The sequence below is a fragment of the Protomyctophum bolini genome (genome assembly GCF_963924005.1).
Source record: "Protomyctophum bolini genome assembly, chromosome: 12".
NCBI lineage: Eukaryota > Metazoa > Chordata > Actinopteri > Myctophiformes > Myctophidae > Protomyctophum > Protomyctophum bolini.
The window spans coordinates 10877586-10890514 of NC_137873.1; the positions used below are offsets into that span (position 1 = coordinate 10877586).

Here is a 12929-nt window from a genome sequence, read left to right on the forward strand (position 1 = left end):
ATAAAATATAATCCCACTGAGCATTTTTGTAGTCTAATAGACGTCTAAATGGCAAAATAATTGGTCTAAAAACTGTTTTTTCTGATCTAATAAAACAACGTCGTTTCAACGTGTACATATACATGGTCTAAATGTAGACCGTCTAGATGTTGAAACGTCTAATCTAAGCCTAGACTGCTAAAAAACTTAAATTTTTAGACTATTTTTACCCCATTTTTTGAAAATGTCGCCTGTAAATGACATGCCAGAGCCTTGAGCATGGTCTTGAGTTATTAAGGTGAGTGCATTTCTTCCACCCAGACAGGTAGTGCTACCTGTAACCACGCCCCATTCCCAGGTGAGGAAGACAAAACCTTTCAGTTGTTCTCACATCCTCACCGGAGGACTACCTCAGTCAACGTATTGTAATTTGTAAACAAACGGCGTACATTTTATAGAGGTTTTTGGTCAATACTTTGGAGCTATTAGCTTATTCGGGAGTCGGGTGTATTTAAACTTCTGTGGGCTCAGCCTTCAGAGCAGGTAAGAAGATCATGTGTCAGTTAAGTTTATAAGCTCGCAGCAGGGTGTGTTTAGGTTTTGGTTAGGTAGAGAGATGAATAGGGTTGGGTCTATGGTTGGTTCACATTGCAGATGTGCGCTGCTGCTTGCATGCCAGGCGGGCGGGGCTTAGAACTCCTGGGAATGTTGTGACTTGAGAGCGTTGTTGTAGCGGAGGACAGGATAGCATGCAGTCAGAGCTGTACGTGTTTACGAAAATAATGGAATAATATATCTCACTTTACTGGGTAGGAAAGTCACTCACTGTCAATTTTGTATTCTAAAAAGCTGTCTCTGTGTTCTGTCACCCTGTCTGTCTTAAATTTGATTGAGTTGTTTACTCATTGTTACCGATATGTCTTTACTCTTCACTGTGCAGATAAGCTACAGCTGTGTTCGACACTCGACAGACAGTGGTCGTTTTTGTTTTATATCTCAGAATCATTCTGCAAAACGATCAGAGAAACTTCTATTGCACTTTATAGGCCATTGCAGGGGCTCCTTACTATAGAGATGTAGGCTATTTCAGTTATAAACATAATTACAAAAAGTAAACAAAAGCGTAAATGAGAGTGAATAGGATCAGTCAACATTAACCAGGCCAACTTGTTATTTTCCTTCATTGCATGGACTTATATTAAGAACAATTTGCAACCCATACTGAGTTTACAAATAATCTCCATATTCATCCAGTGGGTACTGTGCTGATAGTGCACCCTAGGACACGAGCACTGGCCTGAGACATCAACTATTATTCATTGAATACGAGACTGCTTATACCTATTCATCCACTAGCAGTGTTGGGCAGTAACTATAGTAGCCTTACTAGTAATATATTAGGCTACTGTAATATAACAGTAGTGTAAGTATTACTCTGCCAAAACAGTAATGTTATACGTATTTACTTTGTAAAAATAGCACATAGGCTATTACTTTTTTTGTTTTTATTTTAAAATGTAAGTAATATTGCCCAACACTATTCACTAGTCTCTCGAGACAGACTGTTGAACTGACGATAGGCTGTCAGATTGTTCATTCACTGACTGTACCAGACAGTGGTTTTCAGCACATCCAGGGATTTAAGACATTTAAAACATGTAAACCCAGCCAGAACATCACACAGAGGCTCCAGACATCCCAAAACAAACTGGTCAGGCTACTTGGCCTCACTCCCCGAACCCACCTCACCCCTGCCCATTTTGATAGGCTGGAATGGCTTAGGGTTGACGACAGAGTACAGTATTGCAATTTGCAATGGGTCTGGTGGGCTACAAGATTTGCTACACCACCAAGATACCCATGTAGCTGTCTAAATACTTCCTTAATGTCAACAAAGTCCACACTCGGAGGGAGATCAACAAACCACGCGCAACCCAGATACGGCTCAAACAAGGGATTAAATACATTTTGTTCCTATGCCACTAAAATGTGTAACGCCCTACCAACAGCCATTCAGACATGTGAATCCCTTAACTCCTTCAAAACCGCTCTCTGAAATTCTAAACTGGCCCCTGTAAAATTGAGTCTGGCTCCCCCCACCCCTTTCTCCCCATTCTGTACATTTTTTTTAACCTTTTTTACTGTCTTTATGATGATTTCCTGTATATTTGTTTCTAAAATGTTCTGATGTATTGAAAAATGTGGACCCTGTTGTAAACAAGTGTAATACTTAATCACGGTTCGTCCACAAAGTAACAGTTTTTGTATTGACTTGTGCTTTCGTCTGAAATGTACCTATTCTGCATACTGTGAAATAAAAGATTCAATCAATCAATCGATCAATAAATCAATCAATCAATCAAAAACCAGATGTGAGTTGATAAAGCCGCCCCAGCCTTTGAACTGGTCAGACTTACCATTCAGGACGGGAATCCCTTTTTGTGTTTTTATTTCAAGACGGGAACCCCTTTTGGGGTTCTTGTTGCTATGTACTGTATAGGAACATGTTTGTAAATTTTGAATAAATATCTGAAGTTTTTCAGAAACTTAGTTTGTTTTTTAGAAATGGCCTCAGTCCTAAATTATTAAAATGCTCTCTTTATGTGTTGTGTGAAGGATGGAGCAGGGTCTGGTGAAGCCACAAGCCAAAAAAAGAACAACCAACCAGGTGAGACTACATACTGTACAGTACTAAAGATATAGCCAAGCCAGACTAATATCCTACTGTCGTCCGCCGCAGGCAATGCTTTTTTTTGCCAAGACAGATTTGCATCTGGCTTATTAGCCACTAGCCAGGCTACTAAGATACAGTTTGGGAATATATTACATTGTATTAATGCATTTGAAAAATCATAGAGTTGAAAATGTATTATTGTATTGTCTGTTGTATATGAACTGTATATGGCCTATCTCTCTATATTATGTTATATTCTCATTTGATCCCCATAGCCCAAGTCACCTCCAAAGCCTACACCTGAGGTACCGTAATACCATCTATTGATTAAGAGCCTTTGCCCTTGTGATAGATCATGTTTTTGCCTGTTGTGGTTATGTTAACTAACGTCTGCAAAGAAATAACGTACTTTTGTTTGTTTGTAAATACAAATCCTGCAACATATAATTGAGACCTCAATTCATTGGTATAGATAGAACAATCATTGGGCTCCATAATCATTATTCCAAATAACTCTGTATTTGCAGATAAATGGCAATAACCCTGAGAGAAGACACAAAGCAACTCCAGTGTTGCCTACACGACCTACAGATTATGTAAATACAACTTCTCAATGTGCTCTCCATGATGTACGTCAAGGACCAGTTCACGTTCTGCATTTATACATAGTAAATAATAGGCCCCACTCGGTATCAAGGGTTGGCTTGGGGGTAAATCCCTGTGATTTACAGTACTATAGCACCATGTTCAGGGAGAGTACGTATTGTCTTGTACATCAAGCTGCTTCACACTAAGGGAACAGGAGATAGGCCTCGGAGTCCTGACCTGTTGAAAGCGTTGGTTCCCATTCCCAACAAGGCTACTTACTTATTTATCGTTGTGAGTGAGTCTACCGGTATCTATCTTCACTTCACTCAGACTGATATGCTGTTATGCTTTGGCCAAGGTTGAATATAGTGGTTGCAACTGCCTGAGTCCCGTGGTGGGAGTTCTGCTCTGGTTTTGTAGTTCTGGTCATTTTCTGGGGGGCACAGGGAGCACATTAATTCACAAAACTAGTGTCATTTGTATTGTTGACCTATTTCTACCATATAGTGTTGTATTGTTGACCTATTTCTACCATATAGTGCAACTTTCGTTCATTTTTGACCCCTCTATCACATGTGTTTTGTGGATTCATTTACTTTTAATGCGTGGCACCAGTGCCCCCCACAAAATAACCGGAAACTACTTAATACTCACCAAAACCAGAGCAGAACTCCCACCACAGGACTCGGGCAATCAATTAATTCAGTTGCAACTAGGGTTGGGATTTGTTAGGATTTGAACGGTTCCGGATCCTTACCGCATTCCTCTTAACGGTTCCGGTTCCTAAGAGGTATATATGCACCTAAAGGCTGGGCTCTCAACAGCGATTAATTTAGAGCCAAATCAAAAGCAGTTGAGTTGCTTATAAGTTGTAAAAAATAAGTGCAGACAAATAGATTTTTATTTAATTCATGGCTCTATAGTTAACGTGATTCAGACAGAAAGACGTCGAGTCATTGGCGTTCTAAATGAACACCATTAACAACAGCTGTACAATAAGCCTAATAAAAAGCTCTGTAGAAGTTAGTAGTTTTACATTTCTAACGTTATTCGTGTAGGTGTATTGATTTTGAGATGTTTCCTCAATGTGGACGTGCAACTGGTGCAACAACCTTTGCAGGAAACTATGGCATCGCATTTATTGCACTTTGCGGGCTCAGCCTCAGAGCACATTTCCCTCTGTTAACCACACTCGCTCCGCGGCGGTGACCGCTCGCTGAATGCACAGAACAGTGGTATCCGCCCTACTCACTCACTCATTGCAAAGTGCAATCTCTAAAATTCTTACAAATTTTATTTTTAAGTATAAAATAGGATAAATTATGCCTTTTAGCTCAAATCTAAAATGACAAAGATGCTTTCATGGTTTTTATGGGTTAAGAGTAAGAGACGTAACTTTTCCCTTGAACTTTGTGTTTTCTCCCCAGGAGCTGAGCAACACACAGTACCGCACCAGGAGGGCTGCATTTGAACAGAATGAGGCATGCATTTAAAAGAGACCGTTATTTTGATGGCATTCTTTTCCTACGTTATTTTTGGGGGCTTTTTCTGTCTTTATTGATAGATTTTAGAGTTGGCTGACAATAAATGGGGAGTGACATGCAGCAAAGGTCGTCAAACCCCCGACACACTGCTGGATTACCCAGCCTAGGTGCCCAGACGGGGGCGTGGGGGGGGGGGTATGTGATCAAAAGTATGAGACTTAAACTGAGCCTGTGCTTTGTGTTTAGTGTGTGTGTGTGTGTGTGTGTGTGTGTTTAGTGTGTCTGTGTTTAGTGTGTCTGTGTTTAGTGTGTGTGTGTTAAGTGTGTCTGTGTTTAGTGTGTGTGTGTGTTTAGTGTGTCTGTGTTTAGTGTGTCTGTGTTTAGTGTGTGTGTGTTTAGTGTGTCTGTGTTTAGTGTGTGTGTGTGTGTTTAGTGTGTCTGTGTTTAGTGTGTGTGTGTTTAGTGTGTCTGTGTTTAGTGTGTCTGTGTTTAGTGTGTGTGTGTGTTTAGTGTGTCTGTGTTTAGTGTGTGTGTGTGTGTGTGTGTGTGTGTTTAGTGTGTGCGAGAAACGGCACAATCGAGAAAACGGCACAATCGAGAGAGTGCGAGAAACGGCTCAATCGAGAGAGTGCGAGAAACGGCACAATCGAGAAACGGCACAATCGAGAAACGGCGAGGGTGTGTGTGTGTGTGTGTGTGTGTGTGATTGTACTGTGTGCGCATGGATGTTCTGCTGGAAATAAAAGGGTGTCTGATAGCTTCTGTCTGCTCTACCAGGTCAATGGCAACCTGACCCGCGCCGGGCCCAATGTGAAACCATCCAAACCGCCCAGATCCACTGAAAAGGTACACATTAATACACCCTACCTAAAGCTCTCACTAATTCCACTCTTCTTAACAACTCAAAGAACACTTCTTTAATTTCTACACCATTACTAAATCTATTATCACTTAATATGATTGAGAGGAAACTGGAAAGTGCATGTATTTTCTTCATTTTTCTTTTACTGAATACTAAACATGCACCCTAACTGGACTTGAAGTAACCGGATCGTAACATGTAGTACCACAGTTTACTGTAAAGAGTCTGTCTGTAATACTCAAGGTTTCATATTTCTTCCACATTCTAATAATGTTGCCTGACTCTCAACCCATCAGCTAATGAGAGCACAAGCCGAGCACATGCAGGTATGAAACGCACCCTTTCTCTATTCTCTGCCATTTCTGACAAAATATCAAACGGCCCTTTTTGACCAGGAAGGGTAACCCAGAACCTTTCATAGCAATGAAGTTCTGTGATGTGTTTTTGTTTGTTTCAAGTTTCCATCATAACCAGAACCAGGGAAGTACTTTTTTAGAAAACATTTGAAAAGTAGCATATGGAAACAAATCCAAACCCTGCGAAACCTTTTACACGGTGTGGCATCGCTCACTTAGTTCTTGTGGTCCAGCAATGCTCAACCTGTGGGCCTTGGGACCACTGGCCTGGGCCGTGAAGATATTGCAAGATTGAGAAAACACTACGATTTTGATGATAATATATTTTTTTGTGGTACCGAAAAATATAAATATACAATTGATTGATCACTAAAATGAACAGGCTCTGAATATGTCCCAGCCATCTGTGTTCATATGGGTGGGCCGCGAACACAGTGGCCCTGATCCAGAAAAGGTTGAGATTCAGAACCATGCACTGTTGTAGTTTTAGTGAAAAAGAGACACAAGTCAACCAGGTCTTCTTATCACTAGGGCTCCAGAGAGACGGGCAAATCAGAGGCCTCCAAGTCTCCCAAGAAAGAAGCCGACATCCAGCAGGTACTTAATGGCTGCTGGATTTCCATCTCTGATCAGCTTTGTGAGTCTTGTTCTTTTCTCAGTCATCTCTCCCATTTCTTATCACTTATCTTCACTGCTTCTTTTCAGGCAAATCAAGGGGCCCTGCCCCCTGTTGGAATGTTTAGGAAGAGCCAAAAAGAAAGGAAGCCCACCTTTGCTGTAAGTAGTGTTTTTTCTTCATACATTATGTGCAGGATTGTTCAGTAATTACATTATTTGATGTTAAGTAATTATGCTGTTATTACCCCTATAATCTGATTTTTTTTCCCATTAAATTATTTTATGTTCTATCATATTCAGATTATTAAATACTGTTAGGGCATTCATCAGATTGTATGATCAATACAATCTGATGTATCTGAGTATGATCAATAATCCAATTATTTGTTGTTCTGCTCCTCCACTATCTCTCTCAGAGTTACCTAACGGAAGACTGTGACCAAAATGAAACACCCGAGGAAGCCGCTGTGAAACGGGCTCCTGGTAGCATGCAGGTGTGTGTGTGTGTGTGTGTGTGTGTGTGTGTTCTTTTAATGGAAAATGTATGAATATAAATAAGAAAACAGTGATTCTCTGGCAAATACATAGATATTATACTTACACATAATAGACAAACCATAATAGACAAACCCGTACCTTGACATGAACACAGAGAATACACATTTATCGATAGACCAGGTGTACATTAAACCCCTCTTTATCTTTTTGAGTGGTGCAACCACTCACTTCAGACTGGTCTGATTCTTTCTTCTTAAAATTGCTAAATACAACGCACAAGTACTTAGTATTGATACAATCGATTATTTGCATTGTGAAACTATTCGATACCAATTATTTTAATTGCAAAACGATACGATATGATACAAAGTCAATGTTGCTGTTTGCATTTCGATATACTTCGATTCTTGATATTAAAATCGATATTTTGATGCAGTTACTATATCGTTACACCCCTTACATACATACATACATACAGGTACATACCGGTACATACATACATACGCACGCACGCACGCACGCACGCACGCACGCACACACACACACACACACACACACACACACACACACACACACACACACACACACACACACACACACACACACACACACATACGTACGTACATGTGTGTTCCATTCAGTCTCTGAATGTGACTGTGGTTATTATCAGGGTTCACTGAGGGGAGTTCTGAAAGGCCTGCCCTTCAGACCAAAGGTACCAGCGCAGGTGTGATGCTATTGGTGGTGACGGTCTGGCTGTTGTGGTGCTGTGTTTGGCAATAATGATAACATTTGTTCTTAACCACTTTACCATAATGTACTCGTGTGACAAGCATAACATAATGTGACCTTGTAGACTGACTATTTTTATTATCTTTGAAAGAAAATGATGGCCCAAAATTCAGGACGCCATGGTTAAAGTGGTTAAAATGGGACTACGGTTTAAAAGAAAATATTACTGCTTGAGGTGTGGTGCTTGTGAAAGTAACTATTTCGAAATTCAATTTAGATGTGATGGAACTGGGATTAACGGCAAAATACAAAATTGTCATTGTAGTGTAAAAAGTGTAAGAAACCCTTGTTCTTTCCATGATGGACGCTGTGAGTCAAGCAGAACGTTTTTCAACCTTATTCATTTAAACAATAGCAGACCTACAAGCTCGTAGCGTGCCACTCGTGGCGCGCTATGAACTTGTAGGTCTGCTATTTTTCAATAGCTAAATTATAACATAATGTTTAAAACTCCAAAAGAGGTTCCCGCCCAGAATGGGTTTTAAGGACCTGGACTGCAAGTCGATGCCAAAGGTATAAATAAGGATTTTCAAGCCTTGGCACAATCCAAAAATTAAGTTTGCCCCTGGGGATCTGTACAGTTCACCTTGACTTATTTTGTAAAGTGGAGCTTTCAACACATTGAAACGGTGTTTCTAATATCTTCTATGCTCAGTGAGTGTAGCTCTTGTCGGGATAAATGTGATCATATTAATATCTGGGACTGAAATATCTTCTGACCTGTCCAAGGTAAACGGAGAGCCCAGCCCTGAAAAAACAGACTCGGGAACAGAAGAGGCACCTGAAAGCGGCAAACAGGACAAACACTCAGAGGCCAAAGTATGGGTTTGTCAGGATCATGGCAAAATGCTCACCATATCCACTATAATTGTCAAGTGCAAAAACATGCACAGGAATTTGACTTGGTGCACACATGTTTTGACAACTTGTACAGTTAGATCTCCACTGTCACTCAGTATACTAAGTGAAACATAAGACAACCAAACTTCAGAGAAGTTCAGACACAGAACAAAGGGATCGTGTATGACATTTTATTACATCAAATGCTCTCACACTCCTTTAGGACAAAGGAGGTCTTATGTCTGGGATATTCAGGAAAACGGCCAAAGAGGACGTCACATCTCCTCCTACGCTGACGGTAAAGACAACCTGCTTAATTGTCTGAACGTTGGCTCTTTATTCATCAGTCTTGTGAGTCTGTATGTCTGTTTACTTCCTCCACGGTTGAGGAAACATTCTATTCTAGGCTGATGTCATTGTTTTGCTGTTTATCGTCAGGTCAGCACAGAGGAGTCTGAGGACACAGAGGAGAAGGCATGTGAACGTTCCCATGCATATCAGCTTTCACTGGCTTCTATTTAATATACCAAATCATTTGTCAAATAATCACCAATACATAATAAATAAAGTAATACTCAATAGTAAAATGTAATAGTAAAACACTAAACACGGGTGATTATCACCTGGACGATTATATTTTTGCAATTGTCATAATGTTGCTGATGTCAGGTCTTTCGGTACCTTCATGATGCTTAGTGACATCATAGAAGGTAGGCAGGTGTTTAATGATAGTGTGATAGAGAAAAAATCCCATACACCCACAATGGACTTTTAAATATTTATCTTCACTGGACCATAATCACATGTCTTAGGCATGGTGGACCAAAGGAGAAGTTCACAACTTAATTTATCTTTTTTGGGGGGGAATATTTAAAGAAAATAATATGCAAATTCACCGATTTTGCCCCCCCCCCCAAAAAAAACTATTGACATTTTTTTCTGCAGGAGAAGGGCAGCTTCTTCTCTGGAATCCTTAAAAAATCTCACAAACCTAAAGATGAGGCTCGTGAACAGGTGAGTGACTTTACTTGGTATCTACAGTATAGTTCTTTCCTTCTACTGAAATGACATGAAGATTTACTGTTTCCATTTCACTAATGTAACTGCCTCCCTGTAGGAGGAGACACGGTCTGTTCACAGTGAACTGTCAGCCAGCAACGATAGTCTGTCTGAAACCAAGGTGAGCTGCTTTGTCTATAATTTATGTGCAATATGTGGCATATTAATGCAAATATCTAAAGCTGTAATAATATAATTAAACAACTCTCCACTGTAGTGTAGACCTTTCACAATTATTACATAATCATCTAATCGCAACTATTTAAGATGATTGCAATTATTTAGCATAAACGATTCCATGTTGAAAAAAAGTCAGACGTTTTCAAATAGCAAATCTATCTACAAGCTATTTTTTTTGCCTAAAAGGCAAACAGAAATTACATTTGTATTCATATGTTCCAATGTTCAATGCCATATACACAATTCAATTATTAATCAAAAGTATTTGTATGACAATTAATCGTCAACTAAATGTTGTAATGATGACAGCCCTACTCTCCAGGCCATGGCATATTGTCATTATAGTAGCCCTATATTACACCTAAGGGGAATTGTTTCGGCCTGACGTAAAGAGAGTGAGCTGAGTATTGACATAGGCTCTTATAAAATGGTCACCAAATAACAGCAACATGACAACTATAGAAACAGCACACGTTTTTAATAACAATTTCATTTTACAAGAATAATTTCCACATGCAAATATTCCATGACTGCCTGCACCAACAAGATGGTTGCTATGCAACATTTATGTTTAATGCTTTCGGCAAGCTTGTCCTTGTCCTGTTACTGGTGTTAGAAACCTGGTTTGAAGATTTAAAACCACACCCTTTCCTGGTACTAGAATATCATTCCCCCCCCCCCCCCCCCCCAAAGTTTATCAGTATCATCTTTCAGCAGCTTTGTGTGTCTTCCTTTTAAGGTGGACTTTTCCCCCGGAGACATTTCTCTATCCACTCCTGCACAGTTAACCCTCCACAGAGATCGAAGTTCACCTTAAACCTGTTTTCTTTTTTCTTTTTTGTCTTCCTGCAGGAGAAAGGCAGTTTCTTCTCTGGAATCCTTAAAAAGTCTCACAAACCTAAAGATGAGGCTGGTGAACCGGTGAGGTGACTTTACTGGGCATCTATAGTTTCCTTCTACTGAAACCATATGAAGATTTACTGTCGTCCTTTTTCCATTTCACTAATGTAACAACTTCCTGTTCCAGGAGGAAACACGGTCTGTTCATAGTGAACTGTCAGCCAGCAATGACAGTCTGTCTAAAACCAAGGTGAGCTGCTTTGTCTGTATGTGGAATATTGATGCAAATATCTTCAGCAGCGACGGTATAATCACATAATAAAATGGAACTCCTGTGATTTCCAGTTGGCCTTGACCTTGAGTGGAAACTTGAAAAGAACAAATAATTAAATAGAAATACAAAACCTGCCCAAACCTTTCTCTTTCAACCACTTCAACCCTCTAGAGTAAACTGTAAGTGAGTTAGCTCTCACGCAGACTAAATGAAAGCCTGGGTATCGAGGCTATACAGTCTGTATGATTTAATCTTCTATTCAATGTATCACTGTATATTCAAACTGTATGCTCGTGGCATTGAGTTGATGACATCTTATGTGCTAACTGCTAACTCGTGGCAATGATTGAATCTTATCTTCTAACTGCAACATGTTATTCTGGGCAGTCTAATTGAAAACATTACTACTTCCTATGTCAACTTCCTGTGTGTGTGTGTGTGTGTGTGTGTGTGTGTGTGTGTGTGTGTGTGTGTGCGCGTGTGCGTGTGTAAACTCTTCATTGTGTTTCAGGTGAAAGGAAGTAAATTCGGTGGAATGTTCAAGAAGTCTCCCAAAACATCAGAAGCAGCTGCAACAGAAGCGGTGATTGTTGTTTCTGACTGATGGAAATGTCAAATGGGTTACATTGTTGTACAATACATTTTATACATGCTTTTCTGAAAAATGTAGGTTTTGCCACATTGGACAATACAATTTCAAAGTCTAGAAACCATTCAGCTTTTCCATCCAGTTTCCCTTAGAGATGTAGGAAACATAATTACAGTAACTATGCATAGCATAAATTCAGCATGTGGAATCAACCACCTTTATTCAAACTTGGGCTTCCTGCATGGGAAACAATAATCAAGTTCAGCCTCCAGAGCATGATCCACCACCACACCCTGCAAGCACGCTTAGATCAGCTGACACAGGACGTCTGTCCCCTCCCTTTCTTACGACACCCAAGGCAGGACTGTAGATTCACTCCCCATTTCCGGCTGCAGTCTGAAAACTCACCTCTTCAAACTTCACCTCATCCTCTAGCGCTCCTCTTTCCCTTGTGTCACTTCTTGTTATGTATTTTATTAGATAGATAAATGCTTATACTGTACTATGCAGATATATGTTGTTACTAGACATATGGCTGATCTACAAGCACGTTGTGAGCTTGTAGATCTGCCATTTTTTGCTAAATGTTTGCGGCCCGATAATACAGCAGTGTGTTACACTGCAGGGCAGAATCGAAGCAGTAGAAGGCTATGGACCAGAGCTAGGTCACCATGCAACTCCTTGTGTCTAAACGTTTGCAAGGAGTTGCATGGTGACCCTTTGGTGTGGTTTGGGCCATTAGATTGGATTCCATGCGTTGAATCACTAGGAACGACGCACGTCAACGTGCAACAGGACATCACACCGCTGGGACAACGCTAAAACCGTCTCGACCCTTTGGTGTGGTTCGGGCTTAACACACACACGCAACTACAGAGTAGATGACTACAACCTGCAGCTTCACCATGCAGGATAACATCTCGTCATCTGCCTTATTTACTGTGATTTACTGTCGTCCTTTGTTACTAATGTAACAACTTCCTGTTCCAGGAGGAGACACGGTCTGTTCATAATGAACTGTCAGCCAGCAACGACAGTCTGTCTAAAACCAAGGTGAGCTGCTTTGTCTGTATGTGGAATATTGATGCAAATATCTTCAGCAGCGACGGTATAATCACATAATAAAATGGAACTCCTGTGATTTCCAGGTGACCTTGACCTTGAGTGAAAACTCAAAAGAACAAATAATTAAATAAAAATACAAAACCTGCCCAAACCTTTCTCTTTCAAGTGGCACTGAGTAAAGCGTGCCCAGCAGATGAGACAGATTTTACTGTGAAAAGCCCCGCCTTCCAT

At 40.3% G+C, this 12929-nt stretch overlaps 1 protein-coding gene across 2 annotated transcripts in view; it reads left to right on the plus strand.

Moving 5' to 3' along the window:
* The first annotated feature begins 712 nt into the window (after nucleotides 1–712).
* The window catches only part of LOC308326394 (uncharacterized protein), a 32590-nt gene continuing 20373 nt past the window's right edge, over nucleotides 713–12929 (plus strand). Inside the window, exons 1-20 of one of the 2 annotated variants that reach the window (XM_080779239.1) lie at nucleotides 713–788; nucleotides 2596–2647; nucleotides 2929–2958; nucleotides 3181–3249; nucleotides 4669–4722; nucleotides 5503–5571; nucleotides 5884–5913; nucleotides 6475–6540; nucleotides 6649–6720; nucleotides 6978–7055; nucleotides 7730–7786; nucleotides 8581–8670; nucleotides 8915–8989; nucleotides 9130–9165; nucleotides 9637–9705; nucleotides 9809–9871; nucleotides 10783–10851; nucleotides 10958–11020; nucleotides 11556–11627; nucleotides 12624–12686. In XM_080779239.1, the coding sequence (XP_080635365.1) occupies nucleotides 2597–2647; nucleotides 2929–2958; nucleotides 3181–3249; nucleotides 4669–4722; nucleotides 5503–5571; nucleotides 5884–5913; nucleotides 6475–6540; nucleotides 6649–6720; nucleotides 6978–7055; nucleotides 7730–7786; nucleotides 8581–8670; nucleotides 8915–8989; nucleotides 9130–9165; nucleotides 9637–9705; nucleotides 9809–9871; nucleotides 10783–10851; nucleotides 10958–11020; nucleotides 11556–11627; nucleotides 12624–12686 (1176 nt within the window). In that variant the 5' untranslated portion in view covers nucleotides 713–788; nucleotide 2596. The remainder of the gene's footprint in view (nucleotides 789–2595; nucleotides 2648–2928; nucleotides 2959–3180; nucleotides 3250–4668; nucleotides 4723–5502; nucleotides 5572–5883; nucleotides 5914–6474; nucleotides 6541–6648; nucleotides 6721–6977; nucleotides 7056–7729; nucleotides 7787–8580; nucleotides 8671–8914; nucleotides 8990–9129; nucleotides 9166–9636; nucleotides 9706–9808; nucleotides 9872–10782; nucleotides 10852–10957; nucleotides 11021–11555; nucleotides 11628–12623; nucleotides 12687–12929) is intronic. The other variant, XM_080779240.1, reaches the window with a different exon arrangement.